This window comes from Triticum urartu, chromosome 1A (genome assembly GCF_056163025.1).
Source record: "Triticum urartu cultivar PI428250 chromosome 1A, HENAU_Tu73, whole genome shotgun sequence".
Taxonomy (NCBI): Eukaryota; Viridiplantae; Streptophyta; class Magnoliopsida; order Poales; family Poaceae; genus Triticum; species Triticum urartu.
Genome location: NC_141873.1, coordinates 588,165,333 through 588,180,050, shown reverse-complemented (window position 1 = coordinate 588,180,050; position 14,718 = coordinate 588,165,333). Strand labels below are relative to the sequence as shown.

Genomic DNA, 14,718 nt, shown 5'->3' with positions numbered 1-14,718 from the left:
TTTGGACCAGATGCACCCCGTGATGTAAATTTGCACCGTGAGGTGTTGTATTTTACATCACGAGGAGGCCGCAGTCCAATTTTTTTTACATATGAACCGTCTGTTGGAGCAGAGTTTTTTGTCTCAGACAGTCCAAAACTTAGGTATTTTTACATTTGGCCGTCTATTGGAGATGCTCTTACACCCACATCTCACGCAACACTATATATCAAATATTATTCAACTTTCTCTTAGATGTGTGTGCATGTGGTAAAACGTACGGGTGCTCACTTAAAAAAAACGTACGGGTGCTGATCACAAGAGTTCGAATAGATAAATATATTAGTTTATAGTACCCAAAATTAAGCCATCACGAAACCTTATACATGATCACTTATTTGGCACAATACGGTCACGTGAAAACAAAAGTTTCAGCGAACAATGATTGAAGCTGTGTGCTTGAGAGCCTTGATAATGAGACACTCGTTGGTGTGTTAGAAAGTTACTCTAGAATCATGTTGTCGTTACATACCTTTCACTCCCTAATCTCTTTTTTCATTGCCCAAAGAAAGAAAAACTCTTCGGTGCATTCCCAGCAAACAAGTGTGTTAACTAGAGGAAAATCTCATCGACCGCAACTTCTTGTATCAAGTCCTCTTCTTCCTTCCTTCCTTCACCTGTTGTTGAGGAACACCGCGCCGCAGGCTATGATGACGATCACGCCGCGCACCCCCTGCATCCCCATCGGCATTTCGCCAATTAGATTAGCAAGTCAAATCAATGCCAGACAGATAAAGAGGGAAGAGGTCAAACACTCGCCTGGTTGATCAGCCACCCATTTAGAGCCGGGAATCCGTCAGATCGCTGCCGCTTAGAGCCCACCGCGTCGTCGTTGCTCATGCCCTGCCCGCGAGTTCATGATGTCAGTCAGTCAGGATGAAGCACGCACCAACAGTTTAACACCACTAACTAATTATCTGAGTTCTCGCACTTCTTCAGTGTCTTCTTCCCTTGCGCTCTGCTGTGCATTCTTCATCGAATTCAGGTGCTCAAGCCCGACGAGGTCTTTCAGCTGCCTGCTCGCGGTGGTGATGCAGATGTGGGGGTGGCCGGTCCAGGCAATGCTAGATGTCGCGCCCGGATGCATTGGAGCGATGGCGCGACGATGATGCTTTTGCTTGTCTGCACTCTCCCCAATGCTGCTCGTCTTGGCTGCTCTGTCGCGCCTGCTGGAACTCCGTCTTCTGCTCTCCTGAGCATTCAACAAATCCCCCTGTCTAGACGCGCTTGGTTTCTTGTTGATGATGTGCCTTCCTAACCGCGACTCGGAACCTATATCACCAGAAGTAACGGTCACTTTGCCAGATGACTTGTCTGGAGGATTGGTGGAAGCCGATAGCATCCCTTCCAACGACCCTTCCGACTTGATCCTTGGCACTGAAGGCGGAGCCTGCAACCCATGATAGAATCAGTGTTTCATTTCCCATAATGTGAGAGCCGGAAATTATGCAACAGAGAGACCAATATTTTCACTGTATAAAGGTGGGTTCAGGTTCAGAAGAACCTGCGAAGAGCCGCTCTCGAAGGCACTGATCATCTTCTTCACCGCGCTGCTTGACCTGCTCTCCAGTTCACCCTTCCCTCTCTTAGAGCCAATGTCACTTTTCGGCGGTAGACCCTTTATGTCAATGGGGCCTTGAGATGTCGAAGTTTGCAACGGCGGGTTCTTTGGAGCCGCCATATTCGTATCATTGCTTATTTCGGAAAAGACAGCCTTCCCTTTCAGATCATCCATCGACATGCTCTTCCGGAGCATGAGTGGGTCTTCTTTGCTTGGGATGTCGGAGATCTCTTCTGCCTGCTCTTTAGGTGGTGTGCTGTCTGGTAGAATTCGAAAAAGAAAGAAAAGTCCCACATGTCGGTCATGTCAACTGAATATTTTGTCATTAACTGATATCATAAACCAGCATTCAGAATGCAGAGACCGAAATTTAAGAAAAACTAACGCATGAATTTGTATGTTCTGAACCTTTTGGTTAGGGGGCAAACTGACACAGACACGCACCCTAGTGCTTGTTACAATCTGTTCCATGGAACTCCAAATGTGTGCTTGCAGTGCAACACAAACTGTAATGAATATTATTACCTTGGAAATAAAGTTCATCGCCATTCCCAAACAGCTCTTGCTGCTTTCTTTTCATCGCGGAGTTCCTCTGAATAAAAGGAAATAGTATAAACATGAGTAGTATACCTTAACTTAAGATGAACCTTTCAAGCAAGATGTTTTCTGAGTTTTCATGCAAACTGTATGAACCATAAAACTGGCATGTTACCATTTCTTGGATGCGCTTGCGATCTTCATCACTAAGCAAGAACTGCAACTGGAGAATAATTTGCCCTCCACTATCAAGGCTAAACACAACATCCGTACTCCCCAGCTCGACAATCGACCGTGTCTTCACTTCTGTTGTGATTTACATGAAACCATAATGCACATCACCAGCTGATACGTGTGCTGATGATAAATACGTATAAGATAAGCTTATCATAACAAACTAACAGAAGAAACCTGTTTTGGATACCAATTCCTTATCTGCATCGTACAGCGACAACACCATGCTATCACGAAGTGATGTAACTGGACTGCACATACATAATATCTTTGGTGTGAGATAGCTTCAAAGTTTTCCTTGGGGCCACAATAAGCGCAGCCTCGACGCACATTTTGTGGAAATGGAGAGGTGAACAGAGAACAAAAATCAGTGAAGGCGGTACGGAAATGGGCTTACAAAGAGAAGCCATCTTGTCCTATATATCCGCTGTACTCTTTTTTCCCCAGGTTAACTGCATACAAAAAAACGATGTTTACATACGAACGATGACATTAGCCAACAGAAAACGAAGAAACAGGAAAAGTAGAGTGGAATCAGAAGGCAGCAGCCAACCTTGCAAGAAGAGTGGCGCGGCGACCGGTGGCTGAATGTCTGCACAGCAAAAGATAGAGCAGTATGATCTCTTTTTCTTTTTGACGAGACGCAGCAGCGACGCTGCTTTTCATTCAGTAAGAGGAGAGCATTAATTATGTTTTGTTCGTATCTTTTTACAGGAAGAAGAATAAATAAATATGTGCAGATGATAAGAGAGAGGGATAAACTTGCCTGAGACTCGGATGCTGCCCGGCATGGTTCGGTGGTGCGTAGAAGCCCTCCAATATAATTCTGATCTTGGAGACTGGGGAAGGAGGAGGAGCAGCAGCTAAGCTAGTGGATGTTGTTGAAGGCAGCCTGGATGTGTGGCTGTGTGTAACAACCACTAGCAAGGCCTCCTTGGACCAGTGGAAGAGCTAATTTTTGTCCCCTGCTAGCTGTTGCTATCACAAAAATGTACGCTCACACTCATACAGACACTGACAGGTTACACCGGGTTGCAAGGTCTAAACTGAATGAATGAAATTTTAAGCTCACACTCATACAGCAGTTTCAGTAACCCTATTTACCTTTTATTACTGACAGTTAGTGAATTTTCAAAGCTTCCACTAATATTCCAAGAGCTAAAATGTTGAGGTACCAGAACAAGTGGAAATTCTGGAGCGGTTTCATCGATCTGGTTGGTGCTGCTTGGAACTCGCAGTTCAATCAAACTGAAGCAGCAGCGGTGCGATTGCTGCCAAACTGAAAAGGCTCCCCCGCAAAAAAAGGAAAAAGAGTCTGAAACACGTTGAAGTTCCTGGAGTGGATTGAGGAGGAGCGGCAACTAACCATGCTTGAAGAGAATCCTTTTTCAGGAACAACCGCACAATGGCAGCTTGGGAGATGAACATACTACAAGATTATACCATTCTAGAGCTTGAGAAATACAAGATTAAAGTGTACCGAATTACTCTCTCGTGATGCGAAACAAAAAACAAAAAAAACTGCGAGTTCAGAATTCAGATTGAGGCAAAGGATTGGGTCCATAATTGCTCCATCGTCGACCCCCAAGATTTCGCCTTTTCTTTGTCCAATGTAATACTGCAGCTGACAAGAGAGTCACCCTTTCTTAGCAACGAACTTGAGCAGCCAAGCAGACGAAAAATTGACATTTAGCGAGGATCGATCAACTTGTTAGACGAAAAAGAAAAGAAGCAACAGACTTAACTAACGAAACTGAAACTAGTGAAGATTCTGACGAAACTGAACCGCGACGAGCTTAACACTTACACTCGCCTCCTTAAACATGTTGAGCTTTGGTGACGACTCTTTTTAACACCCATGCGCTCCCGCAGCTCCTGGAACTTCATCTTCCTCCGGATGTCAGCAAGCTGATTCTAGGCACTGACGTGTTCCGTTCCGCTGCAACGGGCGAGCTTGTTCGATCTAAGTGCTAACGCGTGTCAATACGCTTGCTGCGCTCATGATCAACAGGGTTCCTGCAGCTTAGCTGACTTGCAGACTGATTATCAACCCACCATCAGATCAGCTAACAATCTCCCAAACCACAGTACCACACACCTTGGCGGCAGGCAATACATTCGGCCTCGCAAGAGGAAATCAAACTTTCTCCAAGGTGAAAAACACCTCTTTCTTTCTATCATCAAGGTCGATCTCCGGCCAAATCACTGTCGCTGTACCCGTGCAGCTTCAGAGATGATAAGCAGCCGGCAGACCATGGAAGTAAGCGCATGCTCCCAGACATGTTGTTCTTTGTGATTGCTAGTCCATGAGTTGAGTCCCATCAACAATTGTTTCATTTCTTCTTTTTTCAAATGGAAAAACCTCGAGTTACAATCAACCAGAGAATCTAGAGCGTTGGCATCTGTCCAGAGCAGTTTGGCTCTGAATGTGTGCCCCTCCACCGTCAGAGTCCCTAGCCATAGCCAGATTGAGCAGAGCTCATGGACTTCAACTTTTTGGCCCTGAATGTGTCGCAAATCTGGAGGAGCAAGCATCATCATACTAATTGGTTCATTACATCCAGCCTTTGCGACGTGTGCACACACATTGGCCACACTACACGATCGATAGTCGGCAGATTCAGATAACTGACATTTAATCTCCTGCACCAATGTAGCGTCGTAGATAGAGCGATCTAAAGCTTTGCTTTGTAACTTCTTCACTGCCTCCGTGCAGTCCAGCTCCAGCAGTCCACCTGGTGCGTAAGAATCACAGCTTCCCTTCGCTGCACTGCAACAAGTTGAGGTTCATAAATGCTCTTGTCCATGAAACCGATGAGCCAATTGTCGAATTCTTCAGAGTTATCAGGAATGGGGCCTGACACATGCACTGATGATGCCTCATGCTTCTGCTGGTTTATGGATGGAAGCCCGGAACTGCCTGCTCTCAACTGCGAGATATAGGTGTGGTCGATCTGTGCATCCATCCTACAGTCACGCTTCGTTTGGATGCTTTCTTGCATCATCATCATTAACTGGATGCAATGGTTGTGCAGTGAAGACGGTATCAAGCCTTGGTTACGATATTTGGAGGCTGAGGCACCGAGGTTAGGTATGTAGCTCAATTATGTTGATTCCCAGGCTGAGGTGTTGCTGAAATCGACGCTTTATTACCAGCGAAAGATACTTGCCCATGTTGCATCAGATTTGTGTCAGGAACTTGTTTCTTGGAAACCGTGGGAACAGCACTGGCTTGCTCAAGAGGTGAAGAAGCCGCGGCCTTGGGGAATGATGGACTCATGCTGCTGAAATGGGCTGCTTGACTGTTTCCCTGTAACTGACCAGGCTGAAAGAAAGAAAGAAAGTATCCCATTAATTTTCCACAACTGTCAAGTTTAATAGCTTAAGCTTAATAGTTTGCTTAGTTATATTAAGAATGGACTACAGAGTCACTATTAACCATCTAATGTCGAAGCCGCATGAAATAGGCCCTGCTTTAGTAATCGACGGTCGTGAAGTCCCAAAAAAATGTACAAGTGTTTCAAATAGGTGTGTGAAAATGATATGAGCGGATTTTCATGAAAAGAAAGTACTTCCATTTACTTAACCAAGGGAATATTTTCTAAGCAGGCAACTACTAACTCGAAAAGTAGCAATAAACATAACCTTGACATAACAGAGAACTATTTTGTATACAAAAAACTGGAGCAGCCAATCGCTACAAGTCTGCAAAGCTCATAAACAAGTTCTCTGTTGCATTGTTTTCAGACATGCAGAGACTTATCGCATGATTATCTTGGTTACCACGACAAGCTACTTTATGTTCCCCACAGGAAACAACTCAAACTTCAGAGAACTAGTTTGCATCCACAGACAATGAGCTGCTAGCTTTGGTGCGGTTTTTAAGTTCTGCCTGGAAAGATTTGGGGGAGCATACATCCTGCCTGGAACAACTGCTCTCTGCTGCTGCTAATGATGCAGGCTGCAGATGCGGCCTAGACAGCTGTTGCTGGTGCCACGAATTGCCGACCTCTTGGCCGTGCACAGGACTGCCTGCATCTGTACTACTGTAGGAGATATAGGTGTAGCTGGTATCACCTGGGTGTGCTGCACTTGGTCAACTTGTGCGTCCATCCTTAGAGGTTGCATCGTCATTCTCTCGATGCTGTTCTGTGCTGGATTGATCTGCCGGGGATGCGCAGTCGCCGCCGGGAACTTGGAATGGAGTGGGGACGGTTGTGAAGCAAGAAACGGTGTGACCTGCAGGAGGAACCTGCATCAAGCCACGGTTATCGATACCTGCCACCTCATTTGGCACCCCTCAACTCTGAAGATGTCAAGTGTCGTTTTATTCAGTTTTCTGACGGACTGTTCAGTTATCGCAGCATTCCTCAGCCGTCCATCCGCCATCCATCAACACTTGCCGTTTCGCACCGAGAAGACGATGCTGTCGACATTGATCTGCGATCGAACAGACAAGACTAATCCGCGCGTCGCAATTTAAATTCCCATTGCAGCTTGTACCCTTCTTTATGCTTTACTGCTTTAGTGGTGATGTGATGGCTATAAGAGCCAAGACCCCGGGCCTCGAGAGGCATCCATTCCTGTACTGGGTTGAAACCCTAGCCACCGTGTTCCGGCTGGCCTCTACATGCGCATCTGCAAGTTGCTAAAACCCCAGCAATTTCCCCTCTTTGAGCGCTACTTTTCATCTCTGAATTCAGTGTTAGTTGTTCGACCGTTCACATAAACCTCAACTTGACAAGGCTTATCAACCGAGGTATATAGCTTATGTTGAATCCCAGGCTGAGGTGTTGCTGAAATCGACGCTTTATTACCATGGCCATGTTGCGTCGAATTTTTTGTCAGGAAATTGTTTCTTGGAAGCCGTAGGAACAGCACTGGTTGGAGAGGCGCCGGCTGCAGGAGCCTGAGGTATCAACCTAGCTCTTCATAAGCCTAGCTTGATTCCTGGTCCTAAACTCTTGATAAGCCTAGCTCTGTTGACTAGCTTGATTCCTCTGTTGTTTGTTTTGTCTACGCTGCTGTTGACCCTGCCGTTTCTTCTGCTTAGGTTCTGTAGCATTGGCAGATTGATTGGCAAGTGCACAGCTATCTGGTGGACTTTGCGCAGACTGCTGCTTCTGATGCAGTGAAGCCGAAGAAGGGGTTGAAGTGACCGGAGATGCATGGTGCTGCTGCTGAATCTGCGATCCGTTCTGCACACCGGGTACCACACCTGCTACAAGAAGATTGTTGTAATCTTGAGACGCCAAACCGTGTTGAAATTGTCTGTCCTTAGCCAAGTGCATAGCCATAGTAGCATATGGCTGCTGCTGTGGGCTTGGATGGCCGGTTCCTTCGGGTTTGCTGAAGAGGTGAAGGAGCTGCAGCCTTGGAGAATGATGGATTCATGCTGCTGAAATAGGCAGCTTGACTATTTCCCTGTGAAACCTGCAAGTGGAGCTCCGGCTTCACCATATGCTGCTGACCAGGCAGAAAGAAAGAAAGAAAGTATCCCATCAGCACTCTTTTGGATCACATTAATCCAGATTGAGGTTGAGGAAATTAAATTAATTTCCCACAATGTGAAGTTTAATAGTTTAAGCTTTAGTGAAGATTGGACTATAAATTGTTAACTCTATCTAGTTCAAGGATCAAGAGGATTCCCTGGTCTGGAATATGAATTCCAAAGGGGTTTACACTGTAAAATCATTCTATAAATTTGTTAATTTTAGAGGGGTGCTGCCAGCTGAGTTGGCTCCCCTGCTGTTTGGACTATCAAGATTCCCCCTAGGATTCAGATCTTTCTATGGCTATTAGTCAATAATAAATTGCTAACTAGGGACAATTTGAGTAAGAGACAGGAAGTGGGAGACCCTACTTGTGTTTTTTGCTCTGAGCTAGAATCCTGTTTCCATTCATTTTTTGATTGTGTTGTTGCTACTGAGTTCTGGAAAGCTATCTGTAGACTGAGAGGAGTTAGAGGTGACATTAATATGATGTCCATCTCATCCTATTGGCACAGAGGAGATGGATTTGCTGCGGTTAACGTCATTCATGCAGCTGGTCTATGGGCTCTCTGGAAAACTCGCAATGACATGGTTTTCAATTGTGTTTGTTGGCCTGGTTTGTAGGCTATCTAGCGGAAAACCACGTCGAATCTATCTACGTGGGACTGCCTTTCCTCAGGTCATGTCAGGGACAAGCTGGTGTGGGCCTCGAAAGAACTGGAGATGATAGCGAGAAGCCCCCCTCTTCTGTTGTGGCCAGATCCTGGCTGAGGCGGGTGGACACATTCTGAAGCCACAAAACCTGCAGCGACATCCTTCAAAAATTCATGTCCGGCGTTTCGGGCAATGTAATGCAGACTTGTGTGACCAGTTTGGGCCCTGGATGTGACTTCACTCTGTCTAGTTGTGTTTAGATTTGCGTTGCCTGTAGCTATGTGGCGACGGTAAGCAACTGTGACAGTGCGTCTGCTGCTCATCGTGTGCGTTTGCCTGTAATCGGTCTGGAACTATTGTTTCGTTTCTGATATGGAATGGAACAGGGGCGCGGCCCTTATCTTCTAAAAAAAAGATTGGACAACAGAGTCACTTTAACCATCTAATGTCAAAGTTGTTGCACGACTACTTAATAGACCCTGTTTTAGTAGTCGACAGTCGTGCTGGTGGGTAGAATGAGTACTAATTAGACCCTGTTTTAGTAGTGGACAGTCGTAATCTTTGAATCACGATGCGTGGATAGAACGAAAAAGTCATGCAGCGTCCATGCTGCATCGGGCAGGAGCAACTGGAAATAATTGTGAAGACACAAGTTAAATCTTAGGAATTACTGCCAGTTTTCAGGTATTCCAATTTCTTCTCCTCGTGAGTGCTGACCAATAGATAAAAAGCATGTGCTTTTGCAAAATGTTTATGCATGAAAGTAAAAGAATTTAGATGTTTCAATAATATGAAAGAGAAAAGAAAACTCACACGAAACATCTGCATAGGATCGCGTGGCCTCATCATCGAATTTCCAGCGGCAGACATGGCTCCAGAATGGACATTTACAGCATTTGGCACTCTTTGCACACTTTTGAGTAGCATGTGCACTGCCGATTCCATCCTCAGCAATCCTGGGGAACCAGCTCTTGGAAAGCCTGCCCTGACTGCAGGCATACCTCGATTTACCCGTCATCCTTCCAACACCGGGAGCACCAGGCATCATACGAGCACCACGCAGGACAAGCTGACCGGCGGTTGAATGTCTGAAGAGTAAAAACAGAAACAGACACTGTCAGTTGTTGCTTCCAGTACAACAGTATGATACTCTGTTCCAACTTTTTGAAATAAAGTAGTAGAAATCAATCATAAGAGAGGGATGACTCGCCTGCGACTCGGATGCTGCCTGGCATCAATTGAGTGCCTGCTCTGCGGTGCACTGAAGCCCTCCAATTCTGAAATTGTTGCAGTAGCTCTCTCTATCTCTCTTTTGTGTACTCAAAGTTTCAGCAATGCTGCATTGGACTTACATTTTGGTGACATGGGAATAGATAGGCTGGGCTGGCACATCACTGTAAGAACACCGAGCAGAGAAAACTATATAAAGGAAAATAAATGTGTGAATGCTGAATCATATGAACCCCACAGGAAACAACTCAAGCTTCAGAGAACTACTACTTAGTAGTTTGCATCCAGAGACAACAACAAAAGACTTGTGACACATGAATGAATCAATCAATCAATCAGTTGACCATCTTGCTTGAGACAAACCAAATCCTTATCTCGAAGAAGCATAGAGCAACAAAAGCAAGGAATCCACATAAATAAAACAGCTCGAGATGGGCCTCTCACTAACTTATAAGATGGTAATAACAGTAGCACACGTACGACACAATCGCACTAACTAAAGAGTCCAATCAAGCCATTCTCTTAGCAGAGAGGAACCATCAATCAAGCAGTGACAACTTCATTATTCTGCAGCAGTCCAGTCTGGTGGTGGTGAGCCTCCCTCGTTTCAGAGCTCCCCGTCTTTTGCACCAACCGAGGCGACTCGGGACCATCCGGGCTGACCACAAAGTCCAAATACTGGACAGACATCCCAAAGCACGGCATACGGCCAAAGGGACGCGGTGGCAGAAGGCCGCGCTAGAACCCGACAGTTCATCATCATCCCAGAATGATTTACACATATGATACTCTACACTCGTCTCATCGCAGCTTCTGACATGAACTGCGAGTCATCATGATGGAGTATGAAGCAACAGCAAGCCATTGACACAAACAAATTGCACTGCATCTCAATGCCTCATCGGTCGCAGCTTCTGATACGTATTAGTTACAAGTTATCAGCTGCACTCGTCCTCTTCTTCACCTGTTGTTGAAAAACACAGCTCCGCAGGCTATGATCACTATCACACCACGCACACCCTGCATTGCCATTTCATTACCAGGTTATATCACTGGTAAACTCTCAATAAACAAGCCTTGGCGACAGCGAGAGGAGAGATCAATGCAGTAAGTGTATACTTACCTGGTTAATCAACCACCCATTCAGCACCGGGGAACCGTCCGGACACCGCGCCGCGCCGTCACCTGCGCCCTGCTCCACAAGTTCATGACAGTGCATATCAGGACGAATCAAGTAGCAAGGAGAAGCTACAAGCAATAAAGCACCAACATGCATGTAGCTAAGTATCACACCAGTTTAGCTTTCATACCTGTCCCAAGTTCTCCACGAAATTCAGGTGCTCGACGTCAACAATGCCTTTCAGCTGCCTGCTCGCAGTGGTGATGCAGACGTGCGGATGGTTGATCCACGTGACGATAGACGTCGCACCACAAGGGTTCACCTGCTGCTCCGATGAGTAGGTGCCGATGGAGCGACGCCGACGCTTTTCCGCTGACCGCTTCTCCGGGCGAATCATGTCGCTCGCTCCTGCGCTCTGCCTGGAGCTCCGTCTCCGGCTTTCTTGTGTGTTTAACGGGCCGGTCTTTCCAAAAGATGTGCTTGGTTTCTTGTTGCCAATGATCATGGCTTGCTTCCCTGGCCTGGGACCTGTCTGGGTGCGGCCTGGAGCGTCCACTGATGCACCAGGAGTAGGAGGCTTGCGTGAAGGGTTGGTGGAAGTCTCTGAACAAGAAACCGACGGCATCTCTTCCAACGAGCTCTCTGATCTGATCCTTGGCACCGAAGGCAGACCCTGCAGGCCATGCAAACTTGAGAAGTCGCTGTAATATTATCTGCACTTTCAGAATTTAGGCAACAAGGCGATCATTTCTCTGTATAGGGACGGGTTCTGAACCTGTGGGGAGCTGCTTTCGAAGGCACTTATCATCTTCTTCACCGCGCTGCTTGATCTACTCTTTGGTTTACCCTGTCCTTTCTTGGAATCGACGTCGATGGGACCTTCGAGCATCGAAGTAGTACCACCAATTTGCAACGGTGGGTCCTTAGAAGCCACCATGTCAGAATCTACACTTGTTTCGGAGAAGACGACCCTCTTTTTCAGATCATCTTTGCTTGGGATGCCGGGGATATCTTCTGCATGCTCTTTAGGCAGTGGGCCATCTTCTGATAAAATTTGAAAGCCATTTGTAAGAAACAGAGCTCCTGCATGGTGTTCATATCAACTGCATTTTAACTGGTGACTAATTTTCTGAACCTTTCATTCAGGGAGCACACACACAGACACACCTAATGCTCAATTTGTTCCATGGAATTCCAAATGTGCGTTTAAAATAATAATTTATAGCAAATTACCTTGGAAATAAAGTTCATCGCCATTCCCAAGCAGCTCTTGCTGCTTTCTTTTCATCACAGAGTTCCTCTGAATAAAAAGAAACAGTAGAAACACATATAATTTATATTTTAACTTAAACTGAACCTTTCAAGAAAAATATATTTTCAAGCTTTCATGGAAACAGCATAATAAACCATAAAAGAAGCATGTCACCATCTCTTGGATGCGCTTGCGATCTTCATCGCTGAGAAAAAACTGCAACTGGAGAATAATTGTCCCTCCACTATCAAGAGTAAAAACAGCATCCATGGTTCCCAACTCAACAATCAACTTTGTCTTCACCTCTGATGGTTTACAGAAAATCGCGACGCACGTTAATTGACAGGTGTGCAGATGATAAACAGAAGAAAGGCTTAATGAACCAACAATAAATAAACCTGTCTTGGATACCAATTCCTTGTCTGCATTGTACAGCATCATCACCATGCTATCACGAATCGATGTAACAGGACTGCAAATATATCATCTTGGTGTGAGATACATTCTCGATGGGCATTTTGTGGAATTAGAAAGGTCAAACGCAAGTAAAAACCAGCGAAAGGCGATATGGGAATGGGCTTACAGGGAGAATCCATGCTGCCCTATGTCTCCGCTGTACTCTTTTTTCCCTGCATTAACTGCATCCAAATGACACGACATTAGCAAACAGGAAGTGTGAAGCAAGGGAAAAAGTAGAGTGAAATCAGAAGATACCAACAAACCTTGCAAGAAGAGTGGTGCGGTGACCGGTGGCTGAATGTCTGCACAACAAAAGCAGAAACGAACACCGTCAGTTCTCGCCTCCAGCACAAGAATATGTTATTTGATTCATATTGGAGTTTTGAATGGAAGTATTGCAAATCGTAAGAGAGAGGGGGGATGACTTGCCTGAGATTCGGATGCTGCCCGGCATCCTTGCTGAGCGACTGCCTGGTGCTGCACCAGAAGCCCTCCAATTCTGATCTTGAGCCTTAAGGAGAGCAGCAGCCGAGCTAGTGGATGATATTCAGGGCAGCTTGGATGTGTGGCTATCTGTAACCACCAGCAAGGCCTCCTGGGGCCACTGGAGGAGCTCAATTTTGGCTCCTGATGTTGCTATCACAGACCTACACTCACACTCATATAGACACTGACCACACTTGCACCGGGCTGCAGTTATTTAACTGAATGAACGAAATTGTACCCCGGGCCAGCTGCAGTTTCTTAGTTTTTGTGCTGAAAGTTTCAGCAAGAGTGCATTGTATTTTAATTTTGCTGGCGTGGAAATATATAGGCTTGGCCGACACATCACTGTAATAAGAAGACAGAAGAGAGAAAAGTAAAGGAAGGGTATACCCTCAAGCTCGCTACAAAGAATCAGTTTGCATCCACATCCACAGAAAACAATGAGTTCGACATAAATCCTTATCTTAAGAAGCATAGAGCAACACAAGCAACAAGACCAGTCTGCCTGCATCCACATAAATAAAGCAGCTCGAGATGGGCCTCTTGGCATCAAACTAGGAGTACCTTATAAGAGGATAAAAATAAGAGTAGCACACGACACAATCAACTAACTAAATCCAATCAAACCATCAATTAGGCAGTGCCAGCTTAATTATTCCAACAGCAGAGCAGTCCAGTCTGGTGGTGGTGTGGTGAGGCTCTCTCGTTTCAGAGCACCGGGAGGGTGTCGGCGCGGATGATCTGCTTGAGCAGGGCCTTCTCGTCGTCAAGCCTCTTCTTCTCTGCGGCGTCGCGCGGCTTCACCTTGCGCTTCTCCTCCAGCATCCACTTGTAGACCCGGCGCTGCTCGTCCTCGGGGATCGGCGGAAGCACCGGCTTGACGGGCGCGACGGCGGCAACAGGCTCCTGGGACTCGACGGCGGTGGACGCCGTGGCAGTTGCAGAGGCAGCGTCGGCGGTCTTGGCCGGGGAGTCCTTGTAGTAGGTCCTGACGAGCATGTAGGCTGCAGGTTGCCAAGCAGGGGGTGTGAGATGGTGAAGAGTGATTAATAATAATAAACCAAAGAAACAAGCGAACCCCATGGCCATGGGGGAAATATAGATTGCAACAGTGGGAGACCGCCATGGCCGGCATCTTGGATCTCTCCGAGAGAAGATGGAATCCACTGGCAGTATAGCAGGAGGGGAGCGAGATCGGGATGGGGTGCTGACCGCCGACGAAGGCGTTGACGGCGAGGAGGAAGGGGAACATCCGGCGCATGAAGCCCTTCTTCGCCTCTGCCGCCGTCGGTGGCGGGGGCGGCGGCGGCGGCGCGGGGGCACCGGGCGGCTTGGGCTTGGGCTTGCCGTGGGCGGCCATGGCGTCAAGAATCAATCAGGGCAACGGAAGAATGGTGGATGTGGATTTTGGTGGGGGTTCGAGGAGAGAAAGACGAGAGGAGATATCGCTTTCCTTTCCTTGATTTACTTACTTTCACCGCTGCGCATCTGCCAAGCCAGCTCCCCTATCTATCTGCATCCGTAAAGATTTCGCTTTCCTTCAAGTCATTTTCACGGCTGAGCATCTGTACTGAACTGAACTGGATGGCCTGTCTGTACTGGACCATGGAACAGCCAGCCGCTCAGCCGTTTGCTGGGACGGGTGAGGTATAGA

At 46.7% G+C, this 14,718-nt stretch overlaps 3 protein-coding genes across 7 annotated transcripts; all 3 read right to left on the bottom strand.

Moving 5' to 3' along the window:
• Window positions 1-353: 353 nt before the first annotated feature.
• Window positions 354-4,875, bottom strand: LOC125529076 (uncharacterized). Of its 2 annotated transcripts, none has more exons than XM_048693487.2 (10): window positions 3,138-4,875; window positions 2,925-3,026; window positions 2,769-2,823; window positions 2,549-2,622; window positions 2,313-2,443; window positions 2,126-2,192; window positions 1,544-1,860; window positions 971-1,429; window positions 799-882; window positions 354-712 (listed from the first exon to the last, which is right to left on the bottom strand). In XM_048693487.2, the coding sequence occupies exons 1-10, from the start codon at window positions 3,160-3,162 to the stop codon at window positions 653-655; spliced, it is 1,374 nt and encodes a 457-aa protein (XP_048549444.2). In that variant the 5' UTR covers window positions 3,163-4,875; the 3' UTR covers window positions 354-652. The 2 variants fall into 2 exon arrangements, with proteins under 2 accessions (XP_048549444.2, XP_048549445.2); XM_048693488.2 differs by having other exon boundaries at window positions 2,925-2,963.
• A 5,224-nt stretch (window positions 4,876-10,099) lies between these two features.
• Window positions 10,100-13,390, bottom strand: LOC125529077 (uncharacterized). 4 transcript variants are annotated; one of them, XR_007292549.2, is made up of 10 exons: window positions 13,008-13,390; window positions 12,842-12,880; window positions 12,703-12,757; window positions 12,518-12,591; window positions 12,294-12,424; window positions 12,101-12,167; window positions 11,643-11,950; window positions 11,058-11,556; window positions 10,871-10,939; window positions 10,100-10,767 (listed from the first exon to the last, which is right to left on the bottom strand). XR_007292549.2 is itself a non-coding variant. In XM_087533669.1 (10 exons), the coding sequence occupies exons 1-10, from the start codon at window positions 13,030-13,032 to the stop codon at window positions 10,708-10,710; spliced, it is 1,311 nt and encodes a 436-aa protein (XP_087389795.1). In that variant the 5' UTR covers window positions 13,033-13,390; the 3' UTR covers window positions 10,100-10,707. The 4 variants fall into 4 exon arrangements, 3 of the variants coding, with proteins under 3 accessions (XP_087389795.1, XP_048549447.2, XP_048549449.2); XM_087533669.1 differs by having other exon boundaries at window positions 11,058-11,540; XM_048693490.2 differs by having other exon boundaries at window positions 11,058-11,540; window positions 11,643-11,911.
• A 115-nt stretch (window positions 13,391-13,505) lies between these two features.
• LOC125529078 (uncharacterized) lies at window positions 13,506-14,610 on the bottom strand. Its single transcript, XM_048693493.2, has 2 exons — window positions 14,277-14,610; window positions 13,506-14,068 (listed from the first exon to the last, which is right to left on the bottom strand). The coding sequence occupies exons 1-2, from the start codon at window positions 14,422-14,424 to the stop codon at window positions 13,773-13,775; spliced, it is 444 nt and encodes a 147-aa protein (XP_048549450.2). The 5' UTR covers window positions 14,425-14,610; the 3' UTR covers window positions 13,506-13,772.
• Between the last annotated feature and the right edge of the window lie 108 nt (window positions 14,611-14,718).